This window comes from Ascaphus truei, chromosome 17 (assembly GCF_040206685.1).
Source record: "Ascaphus truei isolate aAscTru1 chromosome 17, aAscTru1.hap1, whole genome shotgun sequence".
Taxonomy (NCBI): domain Eukaryota; kingdom Metazoa; phylum Chordata; class Amphibia; order Anura; family Ascaphidae; genus Ascaphus; species Ascaphus truei.
In genome coordinates this window covers 10,716,826-10,737,257 of record NC_134499.1, presented here as the reverse complement: position 1 = coordinate 10,737,257, position 20,432 = coordinate 10,716,826, and the positions used below count along the sequence as shown (strand labels likewise).

The window sequence follows — 20,432 nt, the reverse complement described above, 5'->3', positions numbered from 1 at the left end:
CTTTGGTCCTAGGAGGGATTGTCCATTTAACTGACCCACTGACCATAAATCAGTCAAACCCCAACTGCGCCTCCTCCAGCCCCCAAACTCTAAGACGTCACCATTATCCTCCCGCCTGCGTTTCGCATCGCTTACCATTATCCTCCCGCCTGCGTTTCGCATCGCTTACCATTATCCTCCCGCCTGCGTTTCGCATCGCTTACCATTATCCTCCCGCCTGTGTTTCGCATCGCTTACATTATCCTCCCGCCTGCGTTTCGCATCGCTTACATTATCCTCCCGCCTGCGTTTCGCATCGCTTACCATTATCCTCCCGCCTGCGTTTCGCATCGCTTACATTATCCTCCCGCCTGCGTTTCGCATCGCTTACCATTATCCTCCCGCCTGCGTTTCGCATCGCTTACCATTATCCTCCCGCCTGCGTTTCGCATCGCTTACCATTACCCTCCCGCCTGCGTTTCGCACCACTTACCTTCAACAATCCCCCATCAGCACACTTTGGTCCTAGGAGGGATTGTCCATTTAACTGACCCACTGACCATAAATCAGTCAAAACCCCAACTGCGCCTCCTCCAGCCCCCAAACTCTAAGACGTCACCATTATCCTCCCGCCTGCGTTTCGCATCGCTTACCATTATCCTCCCGCCTGCGTTTCGCATCGCTTACCATTATCCTCCCGCCTGCGTTTCGCATCGCTTACCATTATCCTCCCGCCTGCGTTTCGCATCGCTTACATTATCCTCCCGCCTGCGTTTCGCATCGCTTACATTATCCTCCCGCCTGCGTTTCGCATCGCTTACCATTATCCTCCCGCCTGCGTTTCGCATCGCTTACATTATCCTCCCACCTGCGTTTCGCATCGCTTACCATTATCCTCCCGCCTGCGTTTCGCTTCGCTTACCATTACCCTCCCGCCTGCGTTTCGCACCACTTACCTTCAACAATCCCCCAGGCGGTTTTCCGACCCAACACTCGCTTCCCGTTCACCTGATATTCCTTGTCGCTTCCGACCACAGCGAAGGGCATGCTTTCCTGCTGGAGGGAGAAAGGCAAAAGGATGTTACAGGCGGTGGCCGAAGTGTCCTAAAAAGCAGTAGGACTGGGCACAATATTCAAGAACTGTTATTGACCTAAAGCTTCCTATTTGTGCAACATTTCTGCTCTTAAAGAGGCAATCCAAGCAAGATAGGATTAAAGCAGGGGGTCTCCAGAGCTGAACCCCATTAATTTCAGCTCCAGGACCCCCTGCTTCCGGAGATACAGAGCCCAGTACGGGGTGCCGGTAGCCGCTCGGCTTGTAAGCTCTTCGGGGCAGGCATTTCTTCCTCCCAATGCTAGCTTTATGTTTTGAGGCACTTATACCATCTGCATCATTATATTGTCTGGTTTGTAATTGTAATGTTTATAAAAAGGGTATAATGCTGCCTCCTGGACTGGTACTAATATAAAACTATGATATAACAAGAGAGAAGCGCAACGAGGGATTGTACAAGTAAATAGTCATTTATAAATAAAATAGCAATATATTAAAAACTCACAGATAGTTTTGAAAAGACCGGCACACCCGCTGTCTTCATCTCGATTTCAACGTATCTGGCTGCGAAATGTTCTGTTCTGACGGTTACTCCCAAATGGAAACATACAGACACAGACACACACACACAGATACACAGACACAGACACACACACCGGGATAACTAGACAGCCACTGTGCGTTTTGTGTCATACGCTTCATCAGGGGTCTGTCTAACAGTCGCACTAAGAAGCCATATATAGGGGTAATATACTGATACCACATAAATACGTGCGGAATATTACAATAGATTATGCATTTTTGTTAATATACATATTGTTTATATTTTTTTATTTTATGGTTTATATGATTTTGTTATGCATGTAAATTAATTTATATTCTGCTTTTTGTCTGTGTAGTGTGATACAGGGGTCATTGAGCCACCTGTTCTACCTATCGGAAAGGTGTAGTGTGTATATGTGTGTATTTTTTTCATTTTAGTCTTGTATGGGTATATTTATATTAGTAGTATTTTTGTATTGTATCCCCTTTGTTGTGTGTTTGTTGCTTATCCTGCACTTATTTGATTAGTGGATAATCAGTAATCATGTGGAATCACTTTATTACCCCTATATATGGCTTCTTAGTGCACCTGTTAGACAGACCCCATACAAAGCGTATGATGCGAAACACGTAGTGGCCGTCTAACTATCCCGCTGCGACGTCTCATACCAAGTATCGCCACGAGGGTGCTGAGTATTCGTCATACAAGAGACTGTGTGTGTGTGTCCGCGCGCATGCGTGTATGTGTATACGTGCGTTTGTGTGTGTGTGTGTGTGTCTGTGTCTGTGTGTTTCCATTTGGCACTCACCGTCAGAACAGAAAATTTCTCAGCCAGATACTTTGATATCGAGATGAAAACAGCGGGTGTGCCGGTCTTGTCAAAACTATCTGTGAGTTTTTAATATATTGCTATTTTATTTATACATGACTTGCTACTTTTACAATCCCTCGTTGCGCTCCTCTCTGGTTTTATCGGCTGAAGTTTCCCCCCTGGAGTTTTCGGAGCAGCCGGAGCGAATTACACTGATCGTCAAGACCTTTGGAATCTTGGATTCATCGCGTGTGGTTTTCTGCATTATAAAAATATACATATATACAATAAATTGAGTGTTAGAAATGGCCTCACTTGCTTGTAAGCTCCACTATCCTACAATGACAGAGGAACTACAGTGTACCAATGTGTGTGTGCCCAATGTTGGAGGGTCTGGATTACCCAGAGTAATACACAATCATTGTACATTTACCCACCAATAAAACATCACCAGTATGGGGTGAATCTCAATGTCAACTCCGTGTGACCTCAGGCACCAAAAATGAGATTGTACACTTTGCTAGACAGGGACTTGAACCTCAAAATGTTTATGTACAATTAGGGAATGCTAGGTGTCCCGTAGTGAATCGGACTGTCCAGTAAAAAAATTAAAGATAATACTGGACATGAATGTGTATACCGGTATTACCTCTCCGGGCGTGTGTGTATATACCGGTATTACCTCTCTGGGCGTGTATGTGTATACCGGTATTAACTCTCTGGGCGTGTATGTGTATACCGGTATTACCTCTCCGGGCGTGTATGTGTATACCGGTATTACCTCTCTGGGCGTGTATGTGTATACCGGTATTACCTCTCTGGGGGTGTATGTGTATACCGGTATTACCTCTCTGGGCGTGTACGTGTATACCGGTATTACCCCTCTGGGCGTGTACGTGTATACCGGTATTACCCCTCTGGGCGTGTACGTGTATACCGGTATTACCCCTCTGGGCGTGTATGTGTATACCGGTATTACCTCTCCGGGCGTGTGTGTATATACCGGTATTACCTCTCTGGGCGTGTATGTGTATACCGGTATTACCTCTCTGGGCGTGTATGTGTATACTGGTATTACTTCTCTGGGCGTGTATGTGTATACCGGTATTACCTCTCTGGGGGTGTATGTGTATACCGGTATTACCTCTCTGGGCGTGTACGTGTATACCGGTATTACCTCTCTGGCTGGGCGTGTATGTGTATACCGGTATTACCTCTCTGGGCGTGTATGTGTATACCGGTATTACCTCTCTGGGCGTGTCTGTGTATACCGGTATTACCTCTCTGGGCCTGTATGTGTATACCGGTATTACCTCTCTGGGCCTGTATGTGTATACCGGTATTACCTCTCTGGACGTGTATGTTTATACCGGTATTACCTCTCTGGGCGTGTATGTGTATACCGGTATTACCTCTCTGGGCGTGTATGTGTATACCGGTATTACCTCTCTGGGCGTGTATGTGTATACCGGTATTACCTCTCTGGGCGTGTATGTGTATACCGGTATTACCTCTCTGGGCGTGTATGTGTATACCGGTATTACCTCTCTGGGCGTGTATGTGTATACCGGTATTACCTCTCTGGGCGTGTATGTGTATACCGGTATTACCTCTCTGGGCGTGTATGTGTATACCGGTATTACCTCTCTGGGCCTGTATGTGTATACCGGTATTACCTCTCTGGGCGTGTATGTGTATACCGGTATTACCTCTCTGGGCGTGTATGTGTATACCGGTATTACCTCTCTGGGCCTGTATGTGTATACCGGTATTACCTCTCTGGGCGTGTATGTGTATACCGGTATTACCTCTCTGGGCGTGTATGTGTATACCGGTATTACCTCTCTGGGCGTGTATGTGTATACCAGTATTACCTCTCTGGGCGTGTATGTGTATACCGGTATTACCTCTCTGGGCGTGTATGTGTATACCGGTATTACCTCTCTGGGCGTGTATGTGTATACCGGTATTACCTCTCTGGGAGTGTATGTGTATACCGGTATTACCTCTCTGGGCGTGTATGTGTATACCGGTATTACCTCTCTGGGCGTGTATGTGTATACCGGTATTACCGCTCTGGGCGTGTATGTGTATACCGGTATTACCTCTCTGGGCGTGTATGTGTATAACGGTATTACCTCTCTGGGCGTGTATGTGTATAACGGTATTACCTCTCTGGGCGTGTATGTGTATACCGGTATTACCTCTCTGGACGTGTATGTGTATACCGGTATTTCCTCTCTGGGCGTGTATGTGTATACCGGTATTACCTCTCTGGGCGTGAATGTGTATACCGGTATTACCTCTCTGGGCGTGTATGTGTATACCGGTATTACCTATCTGGGCGTGTATGTGTATACCGGTATTACCTCTCTGGGCGTGTATGTGTATACCGGTATTACCTCTCTGGACATAGTGACCTGATCAGCTTGGGGGGTCGCAGGATTTCCCAGAGGAGAGAGAGCAGGGCTGTTGCTAGGGGGCTGGGCAGCTTCCTCCATCCTGAATTGCTTCTGCTGGGTAATTCAGCCACACAGGAGGAGGTGTCAGATGCCTGGGGTGGGGCCAAGGAGAGGAGGAAACAGCATGGAGAGGGGTGTGTGTGTGTGTATGTGTGTGTCTCGAGCATGTCACACCTGTCACCATTGTGTCCAGTATTTTTGGAGAAGCCATCTGCACCTATGTACAATGCAGTAAAACATAAAAGGATATTGCTACTACTTATTATTATACAGCATTTGATAGCCGTTTCATGCTGGGACAGGATTTGCCACGGCACTACTGCTGATCACAAAGCTCCTTTTTACCCTTATTTTATCGTTCTCCGCTTTATCCTCCAGATCCTCGTCAAACTCTTTCTGCGGATAGAACTCGATTCCGTTCAGCTCCAGCTCCTTCCGAACCTACGGAGACCAAAAGACGATCAGGGGCGCTCAAATCTTACCGAGGTTGTCCACGGCAAATCGGCGGTGTGGGGAAGGCCAAGAAAACAACAGGAAGGGAAAACAATATTTTAATCTTTATGGGGCAAAAAAACAATTAGGGGTAGAAACAATCTAATATTGTGCTCCACACTGATATTTAACAGCAATGTAACAGGTTGGTGGATACTCGGTAGTTTGTAGCTTTACACACAATTTTTTTTGTAACATCATACTGTATATGATTTGTTGTGGAACAGCAGAGTAAATGTGTGTGTGTGTGTGTGTGTGTGTGTGTATGTGTATATGTAAATGTGTGTATATGTGTGTGTATGTGTGTTTGTGTGTGTATATATTGTATGCAGAACTTCTACAAAATATTGGTTTTAAGCCCCATTTTTAGTTTCTTGCACAAAAAGGTATCCGATTCCCTGTGGATTTATTCCACACGTGCTATAAACCCCATTGGGTTCTATGTATCGAAGGCAACATTTTGGCCCAAAGTCGTTATTTTGTCGAAACTTGGTAGCGTCTATATATTAATCTTAGTAGCTCCATTTTCGGGTACGCCTGCGATCAGAGGTGGGATGAGTTAGGGGCGGGGTTACATTTGCATATTGGCGCAGGTCTGTGCATTAAGCAATGTGCGTCTTACGTTACTTTTCTTTGACGGTTTTCTCTGTCACCTTAAAGGTGCCGTGAGTGGGTTATTTAGCGCAGAATACCAGCGCAGCGTGCGCCAAATTCAACAAGCGTAGACAAAATGCACATTTTCTTTACGGAAACTTGTCGTCGTAGTCACTTCCCTGATTCCCAGCCCCCATGTTTATCTGCATTACCATTACCATGACCCCCAGGAGAATAGGGAATAGAACCAGGAACGGATTTCCCTTTAGCTCACTAGGCTATAGCTTAGAATGGCAATTTGGGGGGGGGGGGCAAGTTTTTACGGAGAAAGTGAAAGTGTTAGATCAGGGGAGCGCAAACTTTTGCTGCTTCACCCCCTGTCTTGCCTGCCCCGGTGCTCGCACTCCCCTCCCCCTACCTTGGAGCTGTGTCAAATGGCGCTGCGGGGTCATGTGACGTCACGTGACCCGTGGCGTCATTTGATGCGTGTGATGTCACATGACCCCGTGGCGTCATTTGACGCCGTGTTGCCATGGAGACGCGTCACACAGCCGTCTGAATCACGGTAAGTTGAGAGTTACAGAGGCCTCACGCGATCCCCCGGCATTTAATTTAAATGCCTTGGGAAACAGCACAGGGCCTCTGCAACCACCGCGCCCCCCACCCCGCAGAAGAATCTCCCACCCCCCCTGGGGGGCACGCCCCCAGTTTGCGCACCCCTTTGTTAGACAACCTTACCTTTCCTGGAGCGGCCCCCTCCTGCAGCGTCGCGTCATCTTGGCGACCCGACTTCAAATGACGCCACAACATCACATGACGACACGTTGCCATGACAACGTGCCATCACATGCCACCATGACATCACTGCGCTAAGGCGGAGGGCCGCCCCCCGAGTCTACGGCAGAAACGTAAGTCCGCCACCGAATAGAACTGAATTGAAATGAAAACTGCAATCCCCTATTCATTTGCAAACCAAAAAATATCTCTATTTTGAAAAAAAAAATACCTAATAGTGCCATTGTCCTCCTTATACAACAGTAGTTACTTTTAAAGCAAACACTTGGGTAAGAAGAATTGTCTATGTGTCAGGGTGTTCGAATATGGGGGTGGTTGTCAATCAGTCGTTTACCTCTAGCTCACCCTGTCCCGGGATTTGCCTCTAAGGTGTCAAACGGGCAATGGATGGAAGGAAAGTAAACATAATTATGCCCCTTTACAAAGCATTAGTAAGACCTCACCTTGAATATGGAGTACAATTTTGGGCACCAATCCTAAGAAAAGACATTATGGAACTAGAGAGAGTCCAGAGAAGAGCCACCAAATTAATAAAAGGGATGGACATTCTAACTTATAAGGAGAGGCTAGCTAAATTAGATTTATTTACATTAGAAAAGAGGCGTCTAAGAGGGGATATGATAACTATATACAAATATATTCGGGGACAATACAAGGAGCTTTCAAAAGAACTATTCATCCCACGGGCAGTACAAAGGACTCGGGGCCATACCTTAAGGTTGGAGGAAAGGAGATTTCACCAGCAACAAAGGAAAGGGTTCTGTACAGTAAGGGCAGTTACAATGTGGAATTCATTACCCATGGAGACTGTGATGGTAGATACAATAGATTTGTTCAAAAAAAGGTTGGACATCTTTTTAGATGGGAAAGGTATACAGGGATATACCAAATAAGTATACATGGGAAGGATATTGATCCAGGGATTAATTCGATTGCCAATTCTTGGAGTCAGGAAGGAATTAATTTTTCCCCTTAATGGAGTTTTTTGTTTGCCTTCCTCTAGATCAATAAGTAAGTATAGATATAGGATAAAGTATCTGTTGTCTAAATTTAGCATAGGTTGAACTTGATGGACGGAAGTCTTTTTTCAACCTCATCTACTATGTAACTATGTAACTATATGTGTCTTCTAGCATAGCACCACTTAGTAAATATGGCCCATAACCTTTATTGCACATGGTATAGTTCCATCCCTTTTTTGGGAGACCGTGAAATGCGTTGGGGGCAGTTAGTTCTCGGGATTGGAGGCGAGGCACATTGGCTGGGATTTGTAACCATATGAAATAAAGGTTACATTTGACCTTCTCCTGAGAATGTTCAGTTTCATTGTCGAATACGAGAACCCCCCCTTTCTGAACATTCAGTCGATGCACAGGGATGTGTAATGTTAAGGGGGCGGTTGGAATAATGCAGGTTGTCATGGCGTATGAATGGCTCCCACCCTGGGTTTCTGTTCAACAGCCTGTGAAGCCGTCTTCCCTGTCCTGGAGATGATCGGAACACTAAGAATTAGAAAGGGGATGAACTTTTCTCTAGCACTGGGGCACTGGGAGGCAGCTTAATCGAATATTTGAATATGGGCCGTTGAGTGGCTCGTAAATTAGCTGCCACTGTATATTGTTGAGGAATTATTGGGGACTGCTTGGTCGATGGAAATTTAGATCACTCACCCTCTGTTTGAACTCTGTCTTCTCTTCCAGGGTCATGGTGTCGGCTTTGGCTATAACAGGTATAATGTTCACAACTTTACTGAGATGCTTCATGAATTCCAGATCCAGAGGTCTCAATCTGGAGAAACCAGAGAAAAACTAAGATCAACCATTTGCATCACCCCTTTTAAAAGAACATGAACATGGTGTATGGTTTGATGATGATGATGATGTGTATACATGGCACTGTCCCAACCTCGCATGGCTTCTTCTTTAAAGAGAAATAGAATCTGAAGATCAGAGATGAGCGTAAACAGTGTATACAAATGTAGAGCCATATTTACTAAATGGTGCTATTCCATAAGACACCTTTCCAGCCCTGTTACTTGTAGATATAGAGGCTCCTAGTCAATATGCTCAGTATTCAATATCCATTAGAAGGCATCTTAGTGGCTTCCCTGACATGATGGAGATTGGAGAAGAGGCTTTGTGGCATATTGAGTAAGGGCCCTAGACCTCTCTTGTCATTTAGTCCCACTCCAAACGCACTGTACGTACGAGTGTCCCGTGGGGGATATGAAGTAGAGGCAGCAGTGAACCCGAGTGTCCGGGATACGTTTCTTCCTGGCGATGTTCACCTCTTCCTTTAGGAACTTCTCATATTGTTCGTTGATGAACTTCTCAATCGGTTCCCAGCTGTGGTGGGCAACAGAGAGAAAGAACATGCGCAGGAGTTATCGTTCCAGGCCAAGGATTCACAAATACATAGCACAGTCCACAATTGTCATATACATAGAAGCAAGAGGCCTGGCTTGGGTGCTCCTATACAGATATAATCTCTGTGCTTCTATACACAGATATATGAGGTCTCTCTCTCTGTGCTTCTATACACAAATATATGAGGCCTCTCTCTGTGCTTCTATACACAGATATATGAGGTCTCTCTGTGCTTCTATACACAGATATATGAGGCCTCTCTCTGTGCTTCTATACACAGATATATGAGGCCTCTCTCTCTGTGCTTCTATACACAGATATATGAGGCCTCTCTCTGTGCTTCTATACACAGATATATGAGGCCTCTCTCTGTGCTTCTATACACAGATATAAGAGATCTCTCTCTGTGCTTCTATACACAGATATATGAGGCCTCTCTCTGTGCTTCTATACACAGATATAAGAGATCTCTCTCTGTGCTTCTATACACAGATATATGAGGCCTCTCTCTGTGCTTCTATACACAGATATATGAGGTCTGTCTCTGTGCTTCTATACACAGATATACTGAGTCTTAAATTGAAATCAGCTAAACTTACCAGTTCTCGTTATTAATCTGATCCCCAAAACCTGGCGTGTCAATCACAGTCAGCTTCATTTTGACACCTCCTTCTTCAATAACTAGTAAAACGAGGAGTAACACTGTTAGATCCCATCTATTCTTCAGGGCACTTTCTGCATCTATAATACTCTTACAGAAAGAGGGACAGACTTGGTGAGCTGCACACACCCAGTCGTCTCCAAGATGTCTCTGTCCAAGGACCAAATACAAAGAAGAAACCCGAGAACCCCCCCCCCCCCAATAAATAAATAAAGGTTCTACTTACACCAGTGTTTTTAGATCAATTTCCATTTGTTTGGGAACAGTGGAGAATGCATTTCAGGTCTATCATGGACCCTTCATCAGGTGCACAGTCCATGTTGGAGCTGAAACGTTGTATCTTGTTGGCCACACCTACCCTTTGAGATTTTGTCCCCAGTTTTTTTTGTTTAATGGCCAAAGACCAAAATAAGTGCTATATGTTGGGCCAAAAATTGAATTTGAATAATTAAGTCCTGATTTTTTTGTCAATGAGACTTCATTGAAGTCTGTGAGTCACTGATGGCTTAGATATCAGTGAGACTGACTCCAAATCATTGAGTCACGGACAATCAGTGACAAATGACAGCTCTGCTCTCTATAAAGCCCTTCTCTTTTAGCTACAATATGTTACCATCCCCACGAGATGGGAAGGACAGAGACACAGGGACCATACATCCTTCTCAGTATGTCATCATTGCCTTGGGTAGAGAGGTCCCACCCAACTCACCTTAAGTCCATTGTCCATGGCCCTTATTCCATATGCTGTGAATACTACTTAACATGTCTTTCATTTAAACAGAGCTCAAGTATTCTCCAGCATGGGGAAGTTGGCATCACAGAAAATGTAATGGGGTCCGATGTGTCTACTCCAGGGGTTCTCAACTCCAGTCCTCAAGAACCCCCAAAAGGTCAGGTTTTAAGGATATCCCTGCTTCAGCACAGGTGGCTCAATCAGTGGTTCCCCCCACACTCGGGACACTATAAACTGCTGGGGATCGGTCACACGGTTTCCTTAGCGTTAGTCTGATGAGGAGGCAATACAATTTATTAATTAGGGGGTCGCAGGACAAATATTTTTTAGAAGGGGGACACATTGTAAGAAAGGTTGGGAACCTCTGATCTAGAGGCGTAGGGCCGGGCTTAGGCTTTTTGCGGGTCCCAAGGTGGCACGCTGGCAGTGGGGCCTCCCCCTGTAAAAATAAAAGTTAAGGGGACTTACCTTGATGAGCAGCCCTCCTCCAATAGCATCACAGTGTCATGTGAAGTCACGTTGCCATGGCAATGCGTCATCATTTGGTGTCAGTTACCATAGCAACGTGACGCTACAGGAGGAGCCCTGCTCTGGAAAAGGTAAGACCCCTCTCCCAAAGGTGAATCACACCCACCCCCTCACTCCCCACACCTACCCCTCTTTGTCGGTTTGGGGGCCCCGCGCTCCCTCCTCCATCTCTCCCCTCCGGTCGGGTGGAAGTTGGATCCCAGCGCCTACGAGAGGAGGGAGCGCGGGGCCCCCGAATGCGCGGGTCCCAAAGCGGCCACCTGGCTCACCTTGCACCAAGGACATCCCTGGTGCCTCAACAGCACTGAGATATATCAGATAGGCTCACACACAGGCTTTGTGCATCGAGCAATGGCCTGGGCGCCTAAGATTTCCGCCCTCGCACCTGTGTTGTAGGTTTGCCCGTGGCATATGTTTTTGTAACATAACGGTTTGTAAGGCCTCCGTATCCCAGTCCTTGGTAACATATACTGTATATAGTGGACTCCTGGAGTGTCTTATCAGCCTTAGACAAACACGTAACTGGAGGATAGATTTAATGGCCATTCATCTTCTTCTTTCACTCGCAACTATCGGAGAACATTCAACGTAACTGTGCCGCTCTGTTACTCCATCCATCCCAGACTCCATGTATTAAGAGGTCTCTTCCCTCTCAGTATGCAAGACTAAGGTCAATGGGACAGGTTGGTTGGACTCACCATGGCTGATTGCTTTGATCTCCACCGTTTTGGGGATTTTGTCATCACGGCTCCATCCTGCCGATTTTCGACTCACTTGGGATTTGAAGAGTGTGTTCACCAACGTGGATTTGCCCAGTCCACTCTGTCCTGAAGACACACACAGGGAAACATGACTCTTATTTTTACCTGCCAACACTTATGGGGCTTAGTCTCCTTGTTCCGAAGTTGTCAGCGGCAAACCGCGCGGTGTGACGTTTCGTGGAATGAAATGTGAGAAAAAGCCCTTTTCTCTATTGCAAATCTCATCTTCTAAATCATCTGGATTGTACGCACTGTAGGGCCGGAATGGCTGGAGCTGGTGCTAACTCCATCTCCAGTCTGACTTATGGGTTTTGCTCTCTCAGCCAAACCCCATATTTCAGGCCCTGGATGGAACTCACATAACGGAGCTACGGGAATTGCAGTTTTTTGGAAGAAAAAAAAATACAAGTTGGAGACTTTTGTGACAAAATTGGCAGAGCCGGAGTGAAACCGCTTCTGAAAAAGCCTTTTATTCACGAATTGGACACATGAGAAGGGCTGAACACACAAAATCCAAGGGGAGCATGGGGTGGAAACAAAGATAAATTTAAGTGCAGCAGAATAGCAATGTGGAAAAAACCTCCAAGCAACTTGACTCTAATAGATTGACTACTTACAAGATGTAAGAGTCAATAAGACAGGGTTGACTCATAAGTCAGTGGTTGGTGAGTGGTAAAGTTGTCATCTAGGTGGATCAGGTTCTCAGGAGGATGTGGCCCAATGTTGAGAGAAAGAAATTGGCATAGCGCAGATCAACCAAGGTAAAAAAGTTTTATGGCAATAAAAGTAATATACTCACAATCTAACAATAAACAACGGGCACATCACACTGCAATAGTGTAAGAAAGGGTAACTGCAGCCAGCTGGCTCACCATCCCGAAACACTTCCCACTTCTCCGTCTCTGCCTCCGGTCAGCTGTGACACTGCTCCGGCTGGCGTCTGACGTCAGATCCGGGTCCGTCGCTAGGTAAGGGCTGGATCTTCCGAAACTCCTCTGCTGATGGCTCCGTTCTGGATGAGACTCCCACTCTACGCGTTTCGCCACCTGTTAGCGTCGGCTTCGTCAGGAGTGTGGAGTCTCTTGATACAAGGCAAACTTAAATAGCTTGGTGGTCTAATTGGTAATCAGGAACAAGCTGTTCCTTAAAGCGCTAATAGGGTGACTAATGCTGTTGGAATCACTTTTACACAACATCTGTTGCAGGCCAGTGCCTGTCTGTAGCTGTAGCATGTAGCTGGGGGGCTAAGAGAGCTGGATGCTACAGACAGGCACTGGCCTGCAACAGATGTTGTGTAAAAGTGATTCCAACAGCATTAGTCACCCTATTAGCGCGTTAAGGAACAGCTTGTTCCTGATTACCAATTAGACCACCAAGCTATTTAAGTTTGCTTGTATCAAGAGACTCCACACTCCTGACGAAGCCGACGCTAACAGGTGGCGAAACGCGTAGAGTGGGAGTCTCATCCAGAACGGAGCCATCAGCAGAGGAGTTTCGGAAGATCCAGCCCTTACCTAGCGACGGACCCGGATCTGACGTCAGACACCAGCCGGAGCAGTGTCACAGCTGACCGGAGGCAGAGACGAAGAAGTGGGAAGCGTTGCGGGATGGTGAGCCAGCTGGCTGCAGTTACCCTTTCTTACACTATTGCAGTGTGATGTGCCCGTTTTTTATTGTTAGATTGTGAGTACATTACTTTTATTGCCATAAAACTTTTTTACCTTGGTTGATCTGCGCTATGCCAGTTTCTTTCTCTCAACATTGGGCCACATCCTCCTGAGAACCTGATCCACCTAGATGACAACTTTACCACTCACCAACCACCTACTTATGAGTCAACGCTGTCTTATTGACTCTTACATCTTGTAAGTAGTCAATCTATTAGAGTCAAGTTGCTTGGAGGTTTTTTCCACATTGCTATTCTGCTGCACTTAAATTTATCTTTGTTTCCTCCCCATGCTCCCCTTGGATTTTGTGTGTTCTGCTGTTACTGTGGGGGAAGAATGAAGACTGCCCCTTCCAGTGGGTTCTGAGCAGGGGGTGAAACTGTATTTACTTATTATTACACTTATCATTATCACTTATTCACTTATTTAAGTATTCATTAAGTCACTTTTTAGTTGTTTGCGCCTGTGTTCACTTTACCACTATACACATGAGAAGGGCTTACAGCATAGCAAAGCGCGCCGATCCCATTGGAAAGGGCTCTATACAAGCGGTTTGTCACACTTCGGAGCTATGAGAACAGGTCCTTGTTCAGGGTTGCCACCTTCTATTGAAGGCTAACCCGGAGATAACATTTTGTGTACATTTATCTTCTTTATATATTTATTTCTCTGCCCGGCATCTCCCAGCATCCTGCAAATCCCGTCAACATGGCTGTGCGACGTCAAATGGCGGCGTGTTGACAGGACAATGGCGCGCTACGTGACTTCCCAGGCGTCAAGTTGCCATAACAATGGGACGCGTTATGGAGCTGAGGCGTCACGTGATGCCACGTTGTCCTGGCAACGTGACGCCGCGTGACGTCACGTAGCATCCCGTTGTCATGGCAATGGCCGTCACGTGATGCCGCGATGTCGTGTCCTGTTGTCATGGGCGCCATTTGACTTTGCGCACCCATGTTTACGGGATTTGCAGGGGGGAGATGTCGGAGGATGCCGGGAGATGACGCCGCCGCCCGGAGATTTACCAGGTAAACCCGTAGCCCGGAGATACGAAGCCGGAACACGTAGTCTGCGGGTCAAACCCGGAGTGGTGGCCACCCTGCCCCTATTCCAAATGCTATGAAGTCGCCTCCCTGTGTTACAGAAGAGATTGGCTCCATTCAAATGAACGGCGCTCAAATCTCCTTCAGTATGGCGAAGACGGCATCACAACATATTGAATAAAGGCCTACGGGTGGCACAGGTTTCAGTGTAAATGTATCGCACATGGAAATCCCACGTTGTGAGCACATTCACATGTCTCAGACAGGTGTGCAACCTGCCCTTCCACTGCAGCAAGGGATTCTGGGAAATGACATGCCAATGTAACAAGATATGTTGTTGTGCTTGAGTGAGTGTTGTAGGGAGAGATCACGTGGTGCAATACGACGAGACAGGAAACGGTTACGCCATGCACATGGTGTTTGACGTATCAATTCCTGGATAACATGTTTCTCTCCTCAAATACCCTGATCTCTATCACATACAGAAACTTGAATAAAAGAGCAATCCCAGAGGGCCGTTTTTGATTTGTAGTCTTCATAGGATTGAAGCAGGGGGTCTCCTGAGCTGAACCCCATCCATTTCCGCTCCGGGGACCCCCTGCTTCCCGAGATACGTGCCTCGGTAGGAGGAGCCGATATCTCGGCAACGTTTAAACCTCCCGCGTCACGCGGGCCAATAGGAAGCCGCACCTGATGACATCACGGCTTCCTATTGGCCCGCAGGTTGCGGGAGCTTTGAAACACCATCATTATGTGAACCCTGCAAGCTGAGCGGCTGCCGGCGCCCCCTACAGAGGCAAGTATCTCAAAGCAGGGGGTCCCCGGAGATGAAATTAACGGGGTTCAGCTCCAGAGACCCCCTGCTTCAATCCTGTGTAAAAAAAATCTAATTAAAAGGAAAACAAACATGGCCATCTACAGATTGCTGCATTAAAGGGACAGTCCCATCCCATATAACAGGGGAAAAAGTTACGGGGAAAAAACAAACCGTTTTCAATATTTTTCAAAGAGAATATTGATCTTAAATGCAATTTTTTTTTAACACTATTTATGGAAATATTAGTATTTAAACAACCCAGGAGATACAATACAGAGGAAGGAGTTATCTGTTGGTAACATAACTCATTTCAAGTCCTATTGTCAGCTGCTTGAGACCTTGGACACAATAAGATACATGCTGAACTCTGTGTGCATAGGAACGGGTGCCCGGGAATGATATGTACAGCTCGGCATTCACTGAAGCACTATGTAAGAAAGGATTGCCATTATACCTGAAGAGAATTGTGAGCTCTTCAAAACGTATATAGTCTACATCTAGAAGGTATCCCAACCTGCAACAAAGTAACACGTTTCCAGGATGGACACAACTATGAGAACTCTGCATTAGAAGACCATATATCATCTTCAGTCTCAACCCTCAAGTGAGACCTCAATTCCCAGATGTTGAACTCTATATCTTCCCCTGGCTCCTCAATGCCGAGATGTCCAACTCCTAACCCTCCCCATGGATCTCAATTCCCAGATGTTGAAATCTCTAACTTCCCCTGGGACCTCAATGCCGAGATGTCCAACTCTTAACCCTCCCCATGGACCTCAATTCCCAGATGTTGAACTCTCTAACTTCCCCTGGGACCTCAATGCCGAGATGTCCAACTCTTAACCCTCCCCATGGACCTCAATTCCCAGATGTTGAACTCTCTAACTTCCCCTGGGACCTCAATGCCCAGGCGACGAAATCTCAACCGTTCCCATGGAACCTCTATGCCCAGGCGCCCAAATATTAACCGTTCCCCGGCACCTCAATGCCCAGGCACCCATTTTGCCTCTTACCTACAACCATGATGTTAAAATCGAAGCCAGTTTTCATGGTTTTCTTGCGCATCTGCTCTATTATGGTATCTATGCCAATGTAACCCAAAAGGTTGGGGTTCATACCCATCGGCTTCATGGGCACCACTGGTTTGGGACGAGGTTCAGGGACCAGCTCTGACATGACTGCTTCTGATTTGATATCCACGGTTGGTCCTGCAGGAAGAGAAGAGATTGGTCCAATCAGGTCCGTCCCTAGGCGGTAAGCAGGTAAGGCACCGCCAAAGGGCACCATACCTCAGGGGGCGGCAAAATGAAAAGAGGAAAAGTGGTAGCTAAAATGCTGAGTGATAATTAAAGGAGCAAATGCCTCCCCCCTATGTTTGAAGCGGGGGGGTTTCCAGAACTAAACCCCATTAATATCCTCTCTAGGGGGCGCCAGTAGCAGCTCAGCAGGTTTAAAGCTTCCGGTAACGTGGGCAAACAGGAAGTCGCAAGAGATGGCATCACGGCTTCCTATTGATCCACGCGACGTAGCAGCTTTAAAGCCGCCATTTCGATAGTCCCACATAGCCCAGCTGGAGCAGCTACCGGCACCCCTGACGGAGGTAAATATCTCGGGAAGTAAAGGGGGTCCCTGCAGCTGAAATGAACACAGTTTAGCACCAAAGACCCCCTACTTCAACCCTACAACCCTAAAAAAAAGGCTGGCCTTATTGTCCTTGCCTAAGGCTGGCACATAACTCAGCTGCTGATCAACGTTAGAGATGTACAAAATATTCCAACACAGCTGCGCATATTTCTGGTCATTCACGGAGCGGGGTGTCTGCAGCCGGCAAAAAATCTCCAAAATTGGTATATATATGCGTTAACAAAAATGAGATGGATGATATGTCACTGGGGGTTTTTTTGTTTGCCTTCCTCTGGATCAATAAGTAAGTATAGATATAGGATAAAGTATCTGTTGTCTAATTTCGCATAGGTTGAACTTGATAGACGTACGTCTTTTTTCAACCTCATCTACTATGTAACTATATATATCATTTTACTTAGAGACTGGTATGTAATGTATTTTTTAGTGGGGGGGTGGGGAGGGGGGAGCAGAGAGAGGCTGTTTTGCTGTTGTATAAAACTTTTTTTCCTGTGAGAAACTAATTATATATCATGTTTTCAAAAAGAATTGAAAGTGCACTTATGTGTATCCTAAAATGTCAGCGTAATAAAGGAATAATTCAAGTGTGATCGTATTTCAATTAAAAAAAATAATAAGAATATATATATATATAGCTATATGTAAAAATATAGAAATATAAATGTTTATGTAATGTTAGAGCTGAGAGCATTATAACATGTGTGGTATTAGAATTAACATTAGTGATACACACAGGATAATATTGATAACATCATTACATAGAAGAGATATCAATCATTGTAAACTTAATGCTATATATGTGGCTAAAAGGAGAATAAGTTCTACCTATATCTCTAGCGCAGTCTTCGGTAACGCTGTCCCAGCGCAGATAGAAATAGTCCCAGGAAACTCAGTAGGAATGGATATAGTGTAGGACTTCGGAATAAAACGTCCTTATATTCTAACCACTCGCAGTGAATATTCAGCACGCAGCCTTAGAAACCTCCTTGTGTGATAGTCGGGAGTGGGAGTTTGCTTCCCAGGAACACCCTTACATTGTGTGGCACGGTGTATCTTTTTGTTGCTGGTATTTGTGTGAGGCTTTGTCTGCGCTGGGTCGGTATTACCAAGGACAGGAGACATTCTTCCCTGCCTAGGTCGGAGTGGATTCCTTATGTCGCCCTCGCTGGCTTTTGTTGTTAACTACCGCTAGACAATGTTTTCAGGAGGTTTACATGTCAAGGAAGAAGAAGAAGCAGATGATGGGCACTGGGGTACAACTGAAGCGAGCTAATACACAGGGAGAGTGAGTATACTTTGTAGTGAGAACAGCTCTAAGCCCTTCCTGTGCCCGGACTTGCAGTCAAGGCTGCTGACAATGGGGGTGGGAGGCGGGGGGCAGAGATAATCGTCCTGGTGGAAGAGGGGGTCCCTGTCCTCTGTAGGCTCACTCTTGCACACTCTACTTCGGTCTAGTATTGGCGCAGCCGCAGGGGAGAGCTAGCCGGCGGCCGTTTCACCGCAAAGGTAAGTCCCTAACCTTAACCCTTACCCTAAATCCCCTAACTCCTTAGCCATAAAACCCTAAAGTTAACTGCAAATACTAACACTAAACCGCCGGCGGCTAGCTGACTTCTGTTGGGATGATTGGCGGTGGCTAAATGCTGATGGCTGATTGGCTGCAGCGAGATGGCCACGCCGAAAGGTCCCATTCCGCTCTACAGAAAGGGCCACCTCAAGAGGTTGTCACTTTCAACTGGTCAGCCGTGCAACCCCACCCCTCCTTCTCAACTAGTTGGATGCCCCCCACCTCTTACTTCTCAGGCAACCAACTTGCTCAACATGGGCCCCTCAACCACACGGGCCCCTCAACAACACGGGCCCCTCAACAACACGGGCCCCTCAACAACACGGGCCCCTCAACAACACGGGCCCCTCAACAACATGGGCCCCTCAACAACATGGGCCCCTCAACCACACGGGCCCCTCAACAACACGGGCTCCTCAACAACACGGGCCCCTCAACAACACGGGCCCCTCAACAACATGGGCCTCTCAACAACACAGTGCCCAAGTCACAACTTCAGTGCTGGGGCCCCCTGGGAAGCAGTCGGCGGGCCCCCGGGAAGCAGTCGGCGGGCCCCCAGGAAGCAGTCGGCGGGCCCCCGGGAAGAAGTCGGCGGGCCCCCGGGAAGCAGTGGGCGGGCCTGGTTGCTGTTACAATTTTACACCCAAACCAGAATATTGGCTGAATCTAGGGGGCTAAGGAGAGAACTTGCCTGCTCTTCACACGGTTAGGTAAGACTTCGAGGGCAAACAAAGTTGCCATTGTCTTGGAATCTATTCCATTCAAGCTTAGTCAGCTACGGAAACAACATCTGCTCTTATTTGTGTAGCTGAAACAGTTTCCAGTTGGCTCTAGTCTAAGAACGTGAGAAACGCGTTGGGACCGTCTGGGAGAGGGAGAAGTCTGGATGGAGGATAGCAGTATCAAGAAGACTCAATAGATACTGTAGGAATGGGAGCCATTCAATGACAATACTAATATGGTAACACTTCAGGGACTCTGCCAGTAAGAAGGGTTTATCCCGCTCTAGACAGGAGTGTTGTGCCAGACTTGCATTGTGAGAGGAGTCTCGGGATGAGACCTGAGAGTGGGAGATAACAGGGCTCCGGGGTGAGAGGTTGTTTGTGGGAGAGTATCACGTGGTTCATGGGAAATGGAAACATGGAAGTGGGAGAATGCCTGGCATTGTGCACAGGCAAATGATGCACTGCGGCTACGGCACCAGTAACTGCGTGCACCGGAGCACCTGGCGGCGCGTGCCCCAGTCTAAGCCGCAATCTGCGGTCCTAGGGCCCTAGGGTGGGATGGTTAGTGGGGTCCTGGGGTGGGATGGTTAGTGGGGCTCTTGGGTGGGATGGTTAGTGTGGTCCTGGGGTGGGATGGTTAGTGGGGTCCTGGGGTGGGATGGTTAGTGGGGCCCTGGGGTAGGATGGTTAGTGGGGTCTTAGGGTGGGATGGTTAGTGGGGCCCTTGGGTGGGATGGTTAGTGGGGTCCTGGGGTGGGATGGTTAGTGGGGCCCTTGGGTGGGATGGTTAGTAGGGCCCTTGGGTGGGATGGTTAGTGGGGCCCTGGGGTGGGATGGTTAGTGGGGTCCTGGGGTAGGATGGTTAGTGGGGTCCTGGGGTGGGATGGTTAGTGGGGTCCTGGGGTAGGATGGTTAGTGGGGTCCTGGGGTAGGATGGTTAGTGGGGTCCTGGGGTAGGATGGTTAGTGGGGTCCTGGGGTGGGATGGTTAGTGGGGTCCTGGGGTGGGATGGTTAGTGGGGCCCTGGGGTAGGATGGTTAGTGGGGCCCTGGGGTGGGATGGTTAGTGGGGCCCTGGGGTGGGATGGTTAGTGGGGCCCTGGGGTAGGATGGTTAGTGGGGCCCTGGGGTAGGATGGTTAGTGGGGTCCTGGGGTGGGATGGTTATTGGGGTCCTGGGTTGGGATGGTT

The 20,432-nt window shown here is 47.3% G+C and overlaps 2 protein-coding genes across 6 annotated transcripts in view; one reads left to right on the top strand and one right to left on the bottom strand.

The window, feature by feature from the left end:
* Positions 1 to 888: 888 nt before the first annotated feature.
* The window catches only part of SEPTIN3 (septin 3), a 28,485-nt gene continuing 8,941 nt past the window's right edge, over positions 889 to 20,432 (bottom strand). For 2 of the 5 annotated variants that reach the window (XM_075573889.1, XM_075573892.1), the window contains exons 2-8: positions 16,321 to 16,515; positions 11,718 to 11,846; positions 9,697 to 9,778; positions 8,939 to 9,076; positions 8,402 to 8,519; positions 5,196 to 5,291; positions 889 to 1,035 (exon numbers count right to left, since the gene is read on the bottom strand). In XM_075573889.1, coding sequence (XP_075430004.1) covers positions 904 to 1,035; positions 5,196 to 5,291; positions 8,402 to 8,519; positions 8,939 to 9,076; positions 9,697 to 9,778; positions 11,718 to 11,846; positions 16,321 to 16,515 — 890 coding nt within the window. In that variant the 3' untranslated portion in view covers positions 889 to 903. Of the gene's footprint in view, positions 1,036 to 5,195; positions 5,292 to 8,401; positions 8,520 to 8,938; positions 9,077 to 9,696; positions 9,779 to 11,717; positions 11,847 to 16,320; positions 16,516 to 17,776; positions 18,131 to 20,432 lie in introns of those variants that run through there. The other 3 variants (XM_075573891.1, XM_075573890.1, XM_075573893.1) reach the window with 3 other exon arrangements.
* CENPM (centromere protein M) overlaps positions 17,962 to 20,432 on the top strand; it is a 66,944-nt gene continuing 64,473 nt past the window's right edge. Inside the window, exon 1 of the mRNA XM_075573897.1 lies at positions 17,962 to 18,236. The gene's annotated coding sequence lies outside the window, so the exon portion shown is untranslated. The remainder of the gene's footprint in view (positions 18,237 to 20,432) is intronic.